The sequence below is a fragment of the Mastigoproctus giganteus genome, chromosome 8, assembly GCF_048544385.1.
Source record: "Mastigoproctus giganteus isolate SK-2022 chromosome 8, ASM4854438v1, whole genome shotgun sequence".
Lineage (NCBI taxonomy): Eukaryota > Metazoa > Arthropoda > Arachnida > Uropygi > Thelyphonidae > Mastigoproctus > Mastigoproctus giganteus.
This window is the reverse complement of record NC_143582.1, coordinates 136,398,164-136,416,151: the sequence shown is the minus strand read 5'-3', so window position 1 is coordinate 136,416,151 and position 17,988 is coordinate 136,398,164. Positions and strand designations below refer to the sequence as shown.

The following is a 17,988-nucleotide window of genomic DNA, read 5'->3' as shown; positions in this document are numbered from 1 at the left end:
GGAAGTGAAGCCAGTCGACATCACTGGACAGTGCAGTGTCGAGTCAGTTTGGTGTGACATAAGCATTGGAAGATCAAATTTGAGAGTAGGAGTGTGCTATAGGCCTAATGACTCTGATGAGTATAATAAGAAACTGTACAGAGAAATAGAGTGGGCCAGTAAATCAGAGAGTCTTATTATGGGGGATTTTAATTTCCCAGATATTGACTGGAATTTGGGGGCTGGTCACTCACACACTATTGGATGATTGTTTTCTACATCAGCATGTTCGGGGGGCAACTAGAGGGAGTAATACTCTTGATTTGATTATCAGTAGTGATTCTTCATGCATTAAGAATCTGCAGAAAAATGAACCACTAGGTGGCAGTGATCACAGTGTTCTGAAGTGGGATTTACTCAAAGAGGTAACTACCATTAGGGGTAAAGGGAAGGGGTATTGCTTTCGTAAAGGCGACTACGATGGACTGAGACAGTATTTAAATTCTATACAGTGGGATCAACTGATGATGTTACCAACAGCAAATTCAAAATGGGAAGCATTCAAAGAACTTATCTTGGAAGCTACTAGGCTTTACATACCAACTAAGAAATATTGTTCAAGGTTTAGGCCTAAATGGATGTCAGATGAACTAATGAGGCATATGAACATATGGCAGAGAAGAAAAATGCATGGGATACATACAAATTAACACGTGACACAGAACCCTATGATAGATACAAGTTGATCTGTAACCAAGTTACAAAGGAGGTTAGGCAGGCGAAGGCAGATTACGAGAAATCCTTGGCAAGGGATGCGAAGAAAAACAGCAAAGAGTTCTTTACTTATGTAAACTCTAGAAGGAAGGGAATGAATCAGATTGGTCCACTTGATATCGATGGGTCAACTGTTGATGATCCTGCTCAGGTAGCTAACAAACTAAATGAATATTTTGCATCGACATTCACACATGAGGAGTTATTCAGCGAGGGGAATGCCAGAGGTGTATTCAACTCTGGCAGTAAGCTAGAGAATCTTGTAATAACTGAGAGTAAAGTGGAGGAGAAATTGTTGAAGATAAACACAAGAAAGGCACCTGGGGTGGATGGAATCTATCCAGTTATATTAAAGGAGGCAGCAAAGGAAGTAAGCAAACCCTTAGCCATAATTATGAGAGCTTCCTTGGACTCAGGGGAGGTACCCATGGACTGGAGATGTGCAAATGTGACCCCAATTCACAAAGGAGGATCAAAGGCTGACACAAGTAATTATAGACCTGTGAGTTTAACTTCTGCTCCCGGAAAATTAATAGAGGCACTGGTTAAAGAAGCACTGCAGGATCATCTAGACAAGACTTCAGTTATAGCTCAGACACAGCATGGTTTTGTTAAGGGGAAGTCTTGCCTGACCAATTTGATTGGATACTATGATGCAGTCACAAAAGAACTGGATGCAGGGAATAACTTTGATATTATGTACTTGGATCTTAGAAAGGCTTTTGATACTGTTGCACATGGAAGACTGCTGCACAAATTGGAGCAGTGTGGCATTGGAGGCAAATTGCTGCTATGGATAAAGGGGTGGTTGAGGGAGAGAAGACAGAGAGTGGTAATCAATGGACACTGCTCATCTTGGACTAATGTTATTAGTGGAGTCCCTCAGGGTTCAGTATTGGGTCCTTTATTGTTTTCTGTATTTATAAATGTAATTGATGATGGTATATCAAGCTTAATGTCAAAGTTTGCAGACGATACGAAGGTTGGCAGGGTTGTCAAGGACACTACTGACACTATGCTGCTGCAACAGGATCTGGAAAGGTTGAGCAGATGGGCTGAGAGGTGGCAAATGAAGTTTAACATTGACAAATGTAAAGTACTACATATGGGAAACAGCAACCCCAGAGCAACGTATCAACTCTATGGTACTACACTGACAGTGGTAGAGAATGAAAGGGGCCTGGGGGTGGTTGTGGAGGCAGATATGAAATTCTCTGAGCAGTGCAGACGGGCTGCAAGAGTAGCTCATGGTGTATTGTCAATGATATATAGGAATTTTTCTAGCAGGGATAAGGAGGTGATTATTCCCTTGTATAAGGCAATGGTCAGGCCACACCTAGAGTACTGTATACAGGCCTGGAGGCCTCATTTCAAGAAGGATGTAGAGCTGCTGGAACGAGTACAGAGAAGGGCAACAAGATTAGTGAATGGAACAAAGGGGTGCTCTTACGAAGAAAGGCTTAAGTTTTGCGAATTACAGTGTCTGGAGACTAGGCACCAGCGAGGTGATCTGATAGAGGTGTACAAAACCTTGAATGGTTTGAGCATGCTCAATGCTGATGGGATTCTTCCTCTTGCTCAGAATAATCACCTGAGGGGGCATAAATTCAAATCGAGGAAAGACAGATGTAGGACAGATGTGTGGAAATTTGCCTTTAGCCAGCGGGTGGTTGGTAAGTGGAACAGACTTCCATCCCTTGTCGTGGAAGTTGATAGCCTAAATAAGTTTAAGGCTCGGCTGGACAGGTATTTCGAACGAACAGAGGGGTGAAGTGGAAGTGGTTATTTTTTATTTATTTATTTTACTTTAATTTTTTTGGCTGATGCTGCATAAGCTTGCTTTCTTGCATCAAATGCCTCTACTAATGCTAATGCTAATCAGTCCAGTGTCCCTAAGCACTCAGACCAGGCAAGTAGCACTCCCCTTATAGTACCAGTGACAAATTCTTCCCCACCAGTGATCACTACTACTTCACGTAGTAAAAGTTCCAGTTGAAGAAACAATATCCAAGACATCTCCATGGATACTGATTACTCATCCAACCAGGAAGATCCGATTTTAGAAATATATGTGGAAAAATTATATGTTTAGAAAAAATATATGTTTAGAAAAATATATACTAAAAAAGCAGTCAGATACAGCTCCTTGTACTTATCTCAAGTAATGCCTTATATTTTACAGTGGAATTGTAGAAGACATTTCTAGCAATATCGACAGTATTTATGACCTAATCCATTGCTACTCTCCAGTTGGTTTCTGCTTACAGGAAATCTGTTTAACTTCTCAAATTTCCACCTCCATAAAGAACTACTCTATATATATTGAAAAGATTGCAATACATTGAGTGGAGGTGTGTGGCGATCTTGATCAATTCATAGGCCAAGCAAATTGTTCTTAAAACAGAAATTGAAGCTTTACAGTACGTTTCTTCACTCAGATTGCGATAATGCTGGTTTCAATATATCTTCCACCAAATCATACTTTCTCTTACAAAGATCTTGAAGACTTTCTAATACAGTTACCTTCCCCTCTCAGTCTATTGGGTGATTTCAATGGTCACCACCCCATATGGGGATCTTCTAAATTAGATAGATATGGCCAACTAATTGAAACCTTTCTGGATAAGCAAAGCTTACCATTCTTAATACTGGAGCACTGGCTCGCATACAATTGCCAACTGGACAAACTTCTACAATTGATCTTTCAGTATGCTCCCAGATACTGTTTCCAATTGTTTGTAATCTGCTCACTGCACAACCACCATTAGCACAACCCTGTAGGAAATGGAAATTCTCTCTATCCATAGATGAAAGTGACAGAATATATCACATCCCAATTGTTAATAGCAGCTAAAATCTCATTTCAGTTATCGAATCCTCCAGCCCGACAGCATTTTAATTACTGGTGGAGTGACGAATGCACGAAAGCAAAGAAGGAAAAAAAATAAAGCATGGAATTTATTTTGACAATCCCCAACCACAGCTAATCTCATTAACTATAAAAAGCAAAGGGCAAAAGCGAGATTCATTCAAAGACAAGCCAAGAAATATTCCTGGACTCTATTGTGTCCACTGTAAATAGAAACACTGACTCCAGATTAATATGGAAGAAAATTAGACAGCTTTCTGACCATCCCTTCCACAATTCTTTCCTGGAATAGGCAAGAACTCTCTGCTGCTCCTCTTGATATAGCAAAATGCCTTGGGTAAAACTTTTGCCCAAGTCTCGGCAGCATCAAGTTATTCCCTAGAATTTCATAAAATCGAGATCACCACTGAACAGCAACCCATAAATTTTCGTATCTCTCTACTCTTTCGATATAACTAGCCTCTAGTTATATGGAAAGTTATATAAAGGAACCACTAGGTGGCAGTGATCACAGTGTACTGATGTGGGATTTACTTAATTTAATTACCAGCGGGGGTAAAGGAAAGGGTTTTGTTGCTTCCATAAAGGTGAGTACAGTGGTCTCAGAATGTTTTTAAATTCTGTACAGTGGGATCAACTGACGATGTTACCAACAGTAAATTCTAAGTGGGAAGCATTCAAGGAATTAATCGTGGATGCTACAAAAAGTTTCATACTTTTTTATATTCTATTTCTTAACAAATTTATTCTATTTCTATTTATATTTTATATTCTATTTTTTTATATTTTATTTCTTAACAAATAAATATTACATATTTATTTGTTAAGAAATATTGTTCAAGGTTTAGGCCTAAATTGTTATCAAATGAACTAATGAGACTCGTAACAGAGAAGAAAAATGCATGGGATGCATATAAATTATCAAGCAACTCAGAAGCCTATGGCAGATATAAGCTAGTCTGTAATCAGGTCACAAAGGAGGTTCGGCAGGCGAAGGCAGATTGCGAGAAATCCTTGGCAAAAGATGCTAAGAAAAACAGCAAGGATTTCTTTACTTATATAAACTCTAAAAGGAAGGGGATGAATCTGATTGGTCCACTTGACATCGATGGTTCGACTGTTGATGATCCTGCTCAGATAGCAAACAAACTGACTGAGTATTTTGCATCTACATTCACACATGAGGAATTATTAAGGTTTGAAAATGGCACAAGGTTATCAAATTGTAGCAGGATACTTAATGATTTTGTAATAACTGAGAGCAAAGTGGAGGAGAAATTGTTGAAGTTAAACATAAGAAAAGCACCTGGGGTGGATGGGATCTATCTAGTTATATTAAAGGAGGCGGCAAAGCAACTAAGCAAACCCTTAGCCATAATTATGAGAGCATCCTTGGACTCGGGGGAGGTTCTCACGGACTGGAGATGTGCAAATGTATCCCCAATTCACAAAGGGGGATCGAAGTGTGACACAAGTAATTACAGACCAGTTAATTTAACTTCTGTTCCGAGTAAAATAATGGAGTCACTGGTTAAAGATGCATTGGAGGATCATCTAGACAAGACTTCAGCAATAATTCAGACACAGCATGGGTTTGTTAAGGGAAAGTCTTGTGTGACAAATTTGATAGGATATTATGATGTGGTTACAAAGGAACTGGATGCAAAAAATAATTTTGATATCATATATTTGGATTTCAGGAAAGCTTTTGACACTGTTGCTACAATGGATAAAAGAATGGTTAAGTGGGAGAAGACAGAGGGTGGTAATCAATGGGTGCTGCTCTTCGTGGACTAATGTTATTAGTGGAGTCCCACAGGGTTGGGTGTTGGGTCCACTGTTGTTTTGTATATTTATCAATGATATTGATGAAGGTATATCAGGCTTAATGTCGAAGTTTGCAGATGATACAAAGGTTGGCATGGTTTTTAGTTACAGCAGTGGCAGTGTGCTACTGCAACTGGATCTAGATAATTTGGGCAGATGGGCAAAGAAGTGGCAACTGAAGTTTAACCTTGACAAATGCAAAGTATGGGTAGAAGTAACCCCAGAGAAACGTACCAACTGTGTGGTACTACACTTAACGTGGTAGAAAATGAAAAGGACCTGGGAGTAATTGTGCAGCCAGATATGAAGTTTTCTGAGCAATGCAGACAGGCTGTCGGGCAGGTCATGGGGTTTTGTCAATGATATATAGGAATTTTGCTAGCAGGGAAAAGGAGGTGATTGTCCCTCTGTATAAGGCAATGGTCAGGCCATGCCTTGAGTACTGCGTACAGGTCTGGAGGCCTCATTTTAGGAAGGATGTAGATTTGCTTGAGCGTGTACAGAGAAGGGCAACAAGATTGGTGAGGGGAATGAAGGGATCCTCTTACCAAGAGAGGCTTAAGTTCTGCAAATTGCAGTGGCTGGAGACTAGGCACCTGCGCGGTGATCTGATTGAGGTGTATAAGGTCTTGAATGGGTTGAGCATGCAGAATTCTGATGGGATCCTTCCACTTGTTCAGATTACTTACCTAAGGGGGCATAAATTCAAATTAAGAAAGGACAGATGTAGAATAGATGTGCGGAAATTTGCCTTTAGCCAGCGGGTGGTTAATTGTTGGAACAAACTGCTATCTGTGATTGTGGAAGTTGATAGGTTGAATAAATTTAAGGAGAAACTGGACATGCATTTGGTGGGAATTTTTTTTTTTTTTTTTGGCTGATGCTGCATAATATCATACACTTGCTTTCTTGCATCACATGCCACTACTACTACTCAGTATTCAAAACTTCTACAATCCATTAGAACAACACACAACAGTTCTGCAGGGCCAGATGGAATATATTATTTCATGATACAGCACCCTTGATGACAAACACTGCAGCTGCTGCTGTTATTTTGTAATCATATATTTCGGGAAAACATCTATCCTACATCTTGGCACCATGCCAGAGTTCTGGCCTTTTTGAAAACCGGTAAAGATCCCTCCAGTCCTTATAGTTACCAGCCAATTTTCCTTTCCAGTTGCCTTGGTAAAATCCTTGAGATAATGATCCACAGACAACTCGTTTGGATCATTGAAGACCAAATTCTAATGAGTCAACATGGCTTTTGCCAAAGCAGTTCTGCCTTAGAACTCGTGATCAAGGCTGAGTCTGCAATTTGCAATGCAGACTCAGCCTTTGTGAAAAATGAACACCTTGTTATGGTCTCCATAGACATAGAGAATGCATTTGATACTACCTATTGTGGCAGCATTCTCAGAGATTGCATGCCCTTGGTCTACGCAGCAATCTGCCTATATTCATTAAGAATTTTTTATGAAGTCATTCTTTTCAAGTACGATATTTTAACTCTCTTTCTACAACGTTCTTGCAGAAAGGCATTCCCCAAGGATCTGTACTGAGCACAACCCTTTTTGCCCTTATAACTTACTCTATTACAAAAGAACTTCCAAATACTGTTTAGGCTTACCTTTAAGCTGATGATCTTTATTGCCATTCTCAGGACATGAGATCTATTGAACATCAATTCCAGATATCCCTAAATAAAATACAAAAGTGGGCAGTGCTCAATGGCTATAGTCTTTCACAACAAAAAACTGTTGCTGCAATCAACATAAATACATAAATTGCATACAGATCCCAGACTCTTGGGTTAGACCTTGACAACAAGTTAAACTTCCTTGAACATATTAAATTTATGCGTAATAACTGTCTCATCAAGCTCAGCATACTAAGAACTTTATCTGCCGTCTTCTGGACCATATCCTACCTCATTGCTTCTATTATATAGAGCACTGATTAGATGCCGTTTGGATTGTGGTGCTCTGGGCTATGATTCTCCCCGAAGGAGTGTACTACGCTGGCTGGATCCTATACAACACAGTGCATTACGGATTGCACTTGGAGCCTTCAGGACATCTCCAACTCGTAGTCTATATATTGAAGCTCACGAACCCCCTTTGTGCATCCGCAGAAAAATGTTACCACTGAAGACGCAGCCAAAATAATAAGTTGCTGCCTGCATCCTATTCACTACCTAATCTATATAGAAATAAACCTAATAAAATAAAACCAGCAGGTCTACGACTTTTTGAAATATCACAGAGTTGGAAAGTTCCTCTTCACAATATTCAACAGATAATGAATTACTTTCATCCACCTTGGACTCCCCCCTCCTCAACTGAACTTTGATACTTATTTTCTTCAGTGGGTTAAGAATCTTCTACCGACTCTTAACGTGAAACAACTCCATGCAAGTCATATTCAGAGTTATGCCGATTTCCTGCCAATATATACCGATGGGTCCAAATCTCAACAGCTGTTGGAGCAGCAGTGTTTCCCTCTGCTTTCATTTCAGCTTCCCTTCCACCTGAGTATAGCAACTTTTCTGCAGAACTACATGGAATAAAATTAGCTCTAGAAAGTCTGAAGCGTTACCCATCTCCAAAATATTTAATTTACACAGACTGTCTCAGCTCAATTAGAGCGATGCAAAATCCCTCCTATACGAATCACCCTGTTTTAAACCAGATCAGGAGGTTGCTCTTGAAAATTGAACATTGGCAACAATTGGTGAACTTTTGTTGGATATCAGCACATTCAGGGATAAAGGGGGAACGAACTGGCAGATATATCTGCAAAAAATCCATCAATTTTAGATTTGACCTCTGTCCATATTCCCGCCTCTGACTATGATGTCATCATAACAGCAGCATGCCTTGCACAGTGGAAAGAACTATGGCATACTCAGACTAATAATAAACTTTTCCAGTTGAAACAGGAACCAAAATTTTGGCACTCGAGCATCCAGACAATTAGAAAGGAAGAAGTGGTACTTGCATGGGCAAGAATGGAGTATACTCATATGACCCACCTCCATCTACTCACAGGTGATGATCCTCAGTGTCCACACTGCTCAGTACAACTAACAGTGAAACATATTCTTATTGACTGTCTTCACTATCTACAGGACAGAACATCGGGCCTGCTTTCTTTAGCAAATCTTCAACAACCAACATGACTAGAGCATGTTATTGGCGATCAGGCAAATATTAATGAACCTTTCAGCTTTCTGAAAAAAAAATTGGAATATATCATCGATTCTGAATAGGTTTCTAAAATGAAATTGAAGTGACTTCAATTCTGAATTTTTCCTAGCACATCCCTATGGACAGGTGCACTATAACCAGTGTAGCTTAAGCACCATTAAAAACCCAAACACACACATACACACTTGCAGTTTCACCTGGATTTCTTCAGATCAAATATGGGTGATGTTGGTGACAAACATAGGTGGGATTCCACCCAAAATGTATTCAGTGAAGAAGAGGTACCAAGGAAAGTGAGATGAAGCTATGATGGGCAGCCTATTATCTAGTTCTTGTGATGGGAAAATATATTTGAAGTGTGGGGAACCACTTTCTCCATCCTTGGCAGATTCCTTTTTCAGAAGGCCATTGGTCAGGTATTTGATATGTTTTTGGCTTGGGAATACAGGAAACTACAACTAAAACAATTCTTAAAGCGTGGAACAGTAGACTCAATGTTCAAAGTTCGAAATGGAATTAGAAGGGAGAAAATTAGATTTTATGAGGGAACAAAATTCGATTTCAACTCAAGTATACAAAAAAAATGATTCTGATTTGATTTTTGACAATAATTGCATTCTAATATTAGGTTGTCAGTTCTAAATTAGAATCAAATGAATATTTGAAATCATTTATGTACAGTTTTCAGCTTTACAAAATTCTATTAGAAATCTTGCTGCACAGAGCCCACTGCTACTGTAAATTCAGTACCCAGGTTTAGCGAACTCACTTGTGAAAGATTAATACTATATCTAACTCAATTTTGCTTTGCATATAACATACAACATACAAATATATAACATACAAAAGAACTATTAATATGTATAATTAAACACTCTTTTACCACGTAGAGTTTTTAATATATATTTTATTAAGCATAGCCTAAACTAATATATACACTAGTATGCCGACCGGGCTAGCCTGGCAACCCAAAAGTCGCAGGTTGGAATCCTGCCTTGGGCTTGGATCAGAGTAAAATGCAAAAACTTTGGGAGGTGCATTATGGCCACAGAAGCTGATGCGTCAACAACTAACAAAAAAATTACACTAGTATATATTAGTTTAGGCTATGCTTAATAAAATATATATTAAAAACTCCACATGATTAAAGAGAGGTTAATTATACATATTAATAATTCTTAATGGATAACAACCACGTAACGTCCTTCCCCAACTATATACAAAGAACCATCTTAACATAGCACCACCTCTCTCATGACATGAGAGAGGTGCCAAATGATTCATTCCTGATTCATTTGTACTATGTGCTCTATTACCCATCTAGATTATGGTGCTATTTGCTCAGGAAGTGTATAATCACAAAGTATAACACCATTCAAAGCACCACCACTATTTTCTGTGCCTTTTGAACATTCCCTGTCTGGAGCCTCTATATAAAGTTAGATTACCCCCCCAATGTCAGAAGAGAAGGGTTCAAAGAGAAAAAAATACTACTCCTAATATGCAGGGTAATATGCAACCAAAATTCAGTTTTAAAAAACATCCTATTGAAGAGTACTTTTTAACCCTCAGTTGAAAACAATCACTGAAAGTAAATACTCTGAAAATAAATCTGGCATTCAGTACACTGTGCCTGTATGTGTGCACACATATGCACTGCTGCAGCAGCCTTTCTCCTCCTTTAGCATTGAATGTAGGAATTATGCCACAACCGAACACTATGCAATCAGTTTTGCTTTGGGTAATATCAATGAACCAACTGGTATTGCCCATAGCAAAACTGATATATATACAGATTCCTTGCATGCTGAAAATAAACTGCCATCCTCAATCCCCAGGCATGCTGACATCTTAGGTAACAAGCGTGTGTGGACCAAATGATGTCTGGCATCATTTACCATTATAATAGTACTACTATTTACCATTCACAAACTGAAAGCAGCTCTCACCCTTACAAAGGCAAGTGCTGTTAGACCAGATGACACATCCATTATAAAACAATTGAACATCTTTCAGTGTGGTCCACATCTGCTCCTCCCATACAACAGAATCTTCCTTGAAGTGTAGTTTCTGGACACCTGAACACACTGTTCTTGTTTTTGCTCAGCCAAAAAAGGATCCTAAATTTACAACAAGCTACTGCCCTATTGCTCTGACTAGCTGTTTGTGCAAAATATTGGAGAGAATGGTCAACACTTGTCTTTTGTGGTACTTGGAATCAAATGACCTTCTCTCCAGCATTCTATCTGGCTACCGAAGGAACAATTCCACTTTGTACCACATAATTAGACTGGAAACATTTATTCCAAGTGCATTCTGAAATTGAGACCTCCTGGTGTTAGTCTTCTTTGATATGGTAAAGTCATATGACAACTTGCATATTTGGTATTTTAGAAGACCTTTACAACTTTGGTGCCAACCGGGCTAGCCGGATGGTTCAAGTGCCTGCCTGGCAACCCAAAGGTCGTGGGTTCGAATCCCGCCTTGGGCTTGGATCAAAGTACTACAAAGACCTTGGGAGGTGCATTATGGCCACAGAAGCCGATGTGACAACAACTACAAAAAAAAAAAAAAAACAACTTTGGTGTAAGAGATCACCTTCCAGTTTTTTTTTTTTGTTTGTTTGTTTGTTTTTTTTTTTTTTTTTTTTTTTTTTAATTTTTTCTTTTTCTCTATTGGGGGAACTCTTTCTCAGTGCACATCCTGTTAATAGTCCACCATTGATTGTCCCCATCATTTGACCATATGCTCAGGTATTTTCTAGTCACTTTCCAGTATGGCAGTTTCATAAACATCTCATTTCCTTCCAGAGGATGGAAATATGAATTAAACTGAATCACACTGACCTACCAAAGTATATAACCTTAAGTCTTTTTCTGAATGAATAGGCAGACATAATTTGTCCTCGGTTGCTCTTGTGCCATTAAATTTTATTTTAACAACAGTGCTGATAAGATGGTGTACCACCTTATAAAGGAATGGAAATAACTATTTAAACAAGTTTTTATGATCATGTCACCACATTATATTTAAATGGCAGTTATACTTCTTGAAACAGAAGTTCAGTTGGTGGTCAGCACCAATGCAACTCACAGTAGTAGCATCATAATTTGAGGGATCAATATGTGAAAGAACTTCACTCTTCTCCAACCAAAACTATTGTTTGTTTGGCATCAGATAATATAGCAGAGGGGCATACTTTTTGAATATTGAAATGATCATGTACACTTTATTGTTAAATATTACCAAAACACTATTGATATTAATACTACCTTTTTATTTAATCAGATTCGACTTGATGAATCCCAAGAGCTAGAGTATCGTCAATTGAAAGATCAGTTACAACAAGAGCTCGAGCTGCTCACTGCTTTTCAAAGTAAGATCAAAATGCAAGGTGAAGCCCAGAGAAACAGAGAAAGGCGAGAGCTAGAAGATCGGGTTTCTATGCGTCGAGCTGTTTTAGAACAAAAAGTAAGTATATTAATGTTGTTTTCAGAATCTGCAATATGTAATAACAATGAAATCCATAGCATTAATTAATATAGCTAATACAAAAGGTTTCATAAAACCGTATTATTATAGCAATTTCTCATACTGTGAATTCCTTCACTATATGAAATATTGAGTGCCACTGCCTCCATAGCACCATTTCGAAGATTGTCTCGTCAGTGGGCAGATAGGCTGGCACCTGAATGTAAAGCTGACGATGTTTAGACTCCATATAATTTTAGAGCATAAACCAATAATATCTGGAAATCTGTATAACTACAGTGAAAATAGTGTATTGCAACAATTAATGTAGCTATGTAAATGCAAGAAAAGAACTTTTGCTATATTAATTAATGCTCTGTGCTATTTTCAGGATAGTTAAATTTTTTAAAATTTCTTAAGTGGAATGTAAATACAGTAAACCCCCGCTATTCGCGGGGTTTACGTTCCTGAGAAATGCCGTGAATACTGAGTTATGGCTTCCATAGTAATAAAGGGGTTCCATTCCAAAGTATGAAATATATAAGAAAAACTAGTCTAAAATTTTGTCTATGTATGTATTATATGTACTTTCATAATATGACTATGTACATATGCAGTACATAGTGAAATGTGCAAGCATAAGGCATCGAAATGAAAATAAGAAACAATTTAATATTAAATATAATATTTACTAGAAATTTGAAACAAGTCTTTTAAACCAGCGTCTTTGCTAGCTAAAAAACTTATCCCGCCAGTTCTATCACCAGTTTCGCTAAAGTGTTGATAATGGTGTTTTGCCTTTTCACGAATGATGAGTGAACTGAAGGGAATTTTATTTTGAATTCGGTCTTCTATCCACAGATTTAAGGCATTTTCCATTTTTTCTAATTTAACATCAGATAGGCTTATCAGATAGAGTTACAGAGTAAATTTTTGAAGCAATTAGCGCGTTTTCACGGACACTACGGCGGATTTTTTCTTCCGATTTCTTGATTGATCGTACCGTTGACTCATTGATTTTATGTTTTGCCACTGACGAGACACTTTCACCATTAGAAATTGTCTAATAACTGAATTTTACTCGCTAATGTCATCACCTTCTTTGATCTTTTCACAATTCCCTTATTATTCATAGCCATATTTTTGTAGGGATTAGAAAAGAATTTGTCCACAATAAAGTCACTTTCTTCCGTTAACACACTCGAAAAAGTGTTTACACTAACACACTGCAAAACGGTAGATTTTTCACTTTTATAAGCATATCAATTTATAAATTAATAAATTTATTCAATTTATAAGCATATAAATTAAAAGCAAACGACAAAACCTTCCATGACAAGCGCATAGAACATACTGAACAAGGATTAGCGAGAAACATCCACGCTCGCGATTTTGTCACCCCTCTCCCCCCACCCACTGAGCACTGTTTTGACCGGGAAAGATGATTTTAGCCGTGCCCATGTTATTTTATGGCGGAAAATGTTCATGGTGATTTAAAATTCACATTTTTTTAGGTTTCATTTTATATTAAATCAGCGACCGCGAATAGCGGGGGTTTACTGTAAATATAAGGATGATTCAAAAATTAATGGCAGTTTTGCTATTAAAAAAATAATAAATGTGTGCCCTCCCCACCACACACACACACACACACACACACACACACACACACACACACACACACACACACACACACACACACACACACACAACTTGATCCCTATACTTTCCAGTATAGAGTTCCAGCAATGTAAAAGCATTTCTCTTCCCTGCATGAATTTATTGCTCTACATGTATAGCCAGTTTTCTGCAGAAGCCAATCTGAGGTGTAAAATTCGGTTTTTTTTTTTTCAATTCTGTTAATTCAAATACCAAAATTTAATAGAAATCTACATGCAAAATAATGAGCATTTAATTATAACTGCTATAAAAAGCAAATTATTATTATTATGTATAATTCTATAACTCTGGATTTACAATGGAGAAAGTCTTTTTGATTCAATTTGTCTCCTCTTCCATCTCTTTGTGGAACTAGAGTTGATACCATAGAATTTTTCCTTCTTTTTGAAGAAATAAGTTTTTCTGTCTTTTTTTTCGTAAAAAAAAGTAAAATTGCATTGAAATCAGTATTTAAAAAAATTCTGCAAATTTTTTCTTAATTTTTTTAATGAATATGGCTGTGATACAAAAAATATGTGAAAATGGTTTGACATAATTTATCACTTTTTAGTGCAATGTGGTCTAGGGCAGTAGTTCTCAAACTTTTTGGTCTCAGGACTCCTTTACACTCTTAAAAATTATTGAGGACCCAAGTCTCAGTCTTAGTACTATTGTGAAAATAGTTTTGAACTCGCAGACTGCCTGAAAGGGTCTCAGGAATCCGCAGACCACATTTTGAGAACTGCTGGTCTAGGGTGATACCCTCCCTGAATTTAGAAAACAGTAAAGATTAATAAAAGAACTTAGTTTATTAAAAACTAATATAATTAAAAATTTATTTTCAAAGGAAAAAATAGGTGTTAAAATATTTAACTCCTGTGTTGCTGAGAGGCTAAAAATACATGCCAAAACACTACCCCCCCCCCTGTCAGTAAAGTAATAAAGGTCACCATCCTTGTCAATCACAGTTACAAAAGATGAATCAGAGACAAGTGCAAAAACAATGTGTTGAATGTCAAAACTGATTGACACAATAAAACTTGACCGTAAGATGTTTTATAGGTATAAACACACCATAGACAGCTCTCAAAAAAAAAAAAAACTTAGTAGTTTTGAAGGGCATCATTTTATATGTATCTCATATTGTGCTCTTCCTTCACAATGAGTTGCCATATATGGGACTACCTTGAATAAGTAATGCTTCACTAAAAGAGAAGACTATTGTTACTTATTCTCAGTGGGCACCACCACCCAGATGGCATCATTTCAAGGCTTGTTGGGTGGTGATGCCCACTGAGAATAAATAACAATAGTCTTCTCTTTCAGTGAAGCGTTACTTATTCGAGGTAGTGCAATACATGGCAACTCGTGAAGGAAGAGCACAATATGAGATACATATAAAATGATACCCTTCAAACTACTAACATAGTTTTTTTTTGTTTGAGTTGTCTATGGTGTGTTTACACAAAAATTATATAGATTATTATACTCTTAAAGATACCTTGTTGCATTTAATTTTACTTAGATGTTTTATAGAAGCTGAATGACATTGTAAATTTAAAGACTTAGTGAGTGTCTATCACAAATTCTTAAGACCAAAGCATGTTTCCTTATTGTAGTTGAAAGCATAATTATCCTTTAGTTTAAATATAATTATATTTGGAGAACAAGTTTTTATAGACAAGTTGAAACAAATAGATTTGCAAAAAAAAAAAAATCTGTATTTATCAATATCACTGAAAGTAAAAAAAATTATATTTTGCAGATTGTTATTGGAGTTTTAAAATAGGTGCCTATCAGATGCTATTATGAAAAAAGAAAGAACTGATATACAGCTACTCCCCGATTAACGTAAAGATTGCGTTCTGTGGAACACTACGTAAATCGAATTTTACGTAAGTTGGAATTTCCCTAAATAAGCATTTAGAGAAATTCGCACTTGCAACTATGCATGCTGAATTTGATAGAAGCATAAAAGAAATGTTTGACGAACATGTAAATAGAATTAAATTTCTTTATCTCATGTGCAGGAAAAAATTACAAAAAGAGAGAGAAGACAGGCATAACATCAGCAAGTTTTGCCTTTCGAGCATCGTTGCCAGAATTAACTCTCCAGCTGATAAGCACACCGCTGTGGAAGTTGTGGGCTTGTGCATATTTAGAAGGGGTTTTTCGAATGCATCACAAAATTTCTCTGCAGCTGCAGAATCGGCACTGACGACTTCACCACATACTTTAATGTTTTGGAAACCAGTGCAATGCTTGAACCTATTAAACCACCTGTTGCTTGCCACAAACTTGGCTTGGTGTTGCCATGCTTATTGTTATCTTCATAAATACTTCTTGCTTGAATGGCCGTTATATTCAGGGCACTTGCTTCTGAATCTGATTTTCCATCCATGTCATTAATAGCTTTTTCATCTTCAATATAGCACCTGAACACAGTTTTGTGATCAGTGTTGGGGCGGACTGGCCCTGGTGTGAAATACATTGATCCTTTAACATGTTCTTTTATATGCGCACTATCCCTTAAAATAGTATTCACTTTCGTTTCCTAGCACTGCCAGCACTTGCACACTCCGTTGGTCCCTTTCCCTTTGCCATTGTAATAAGTAAATAGGAATGAAGAGAAGATTCTGAAAATGTATTTATTTGTTTTTTATATGATTGAAGATTTCAATGAAGGGGAACTCATTTCACCATAACACCGTAATGTAAAAACCCACAGAATCCAGTTATCGGTATTATTGCAAATGCAACAAGATCAAGTGTACTACCCTTTATATTAGATTGCGCTTACAGAAAAGCCTGAAAACCAGAAAGTGCAAATTGTTTTTAATTGTTTTATGGCAGTGAACTCTAGAAATGTGTTTTAGAAAAATATCACAAAGGCGTTCAAAATTGATTCTTATAATGGAACATATGAAAACGATTAAAGTGTAGTGCAATTTCCATTATAAAAATGACCTTTTAGAGAGATAAATAGCTTAGTTATATTTAATTATATAGCGAAAATTTCAACTACCGAGGTCTTGGAACGAATTACCGAAAAAAAAAAAAAAAAAAAACAGTGTGTTGTTGGGTTCACATTACGATATTTTCATGATACCTCCATTTATTCCTACGGGATGCAAAATACGTTTCCACGATCGTTTTAAGTTTACACCCACCGGCAAAAACTTACGTAAAGTCAGATTTCCATAAGTTGAGTATTACATAAGTTGGGGAGTGGCTGTACATGGTTTTTGGTTGGAGAACTGAAATGCACAAGGAAGCATTAACTATAACAGAGTTATCCCACAATTTTTCATTTCTCAAATGAAAATAATCACTTAGTGCCATCCATAATTATACACACAAGCTGGCCATATTTTTACCAACACCATTCCACTAGCCCAGGCCATGGTTATATTTAAAGTTATATGAGAATTTCTTTACTGATGGTTTATTGTCTATGTCTGCTTTACTTTTGAAAATGTTCTGTGCATGTAATTGTCTTTAAAAGTTTCCATAATTCCTTGGTCCATAGGGTAAATAATGGAGATTGTGTTGGAAGTTGGAAGGCAAGAACACAACTTTAGTATTTTACAAAAGATCTAAAAGGGATTCAAAGAGCTCTATAACCCTCCCCCCAAATAATCTTATGTGTTGGTGTTATAAAAATTGCAGGTGTCTGCATTGCAGAAACTACAATTTTAAATTCTCTAATGCAGTTTTTTCCTTTGATCGAAAGCATTATAATTATGTAAGTAGTGGCTGGGGAGTTTCCATACATCAAAGAGGAAAGCATATTAATGAACACATTGACTTATGCAAGACCATATACCAATGAAATGTTGAAAGATGCCTAGACTGATTGCATTGCCAGATTCAATAACAATGCACCACCAAAGATCAAACTATTATGCTGAGAGCAGCATCTATTTTAAACCTGTTACATTAAGGGTAGACTAGGGTTGGAAACACCAGTAAAATGGGCAGTCTGGTGTGCAAGCCCAGTGCATCTCTGAAGCATGCTGGAATGAGTACAGAGAAGGGCAATGAGATGGGTGAACAGAACAAAGGTGTGCTAGTCTTCATACACCGCAATTTGCAGTGTATGGAGACTAGGCACTTGCGAGGTGATCTGATTGAGGTGTTTAAAGCATTGAAATGATTAAGCAAACTCAGTGCTGATGGGATTCTTCCTCCTGTTAG

General features: G+C 37.3%; 1 protein-coding gene across 1 annotated transcript in view; it reads left to right on the top strand.

Annotated features, from left to right (window-relative positions):
* LOC150081842 (serine/threonine-protein kinase Tao-like) overlaps positions 1-17,988 on the top strand; it is a 319,424-nt gene that overhangs the window by 272,737 nt on the left and 28,699 nt on the right. Inside the window, exon 11 of the mRNA XM_090378937.1 lies at positions 11,950-12,132. Within this exon, the coding sequence (XP_090235063.1) occupies positions 11,950-12,132 (183 nt within the window). The remainder of the gene's footprint in view (positions 1-11,949; positions 12,133-17,988) is intronic.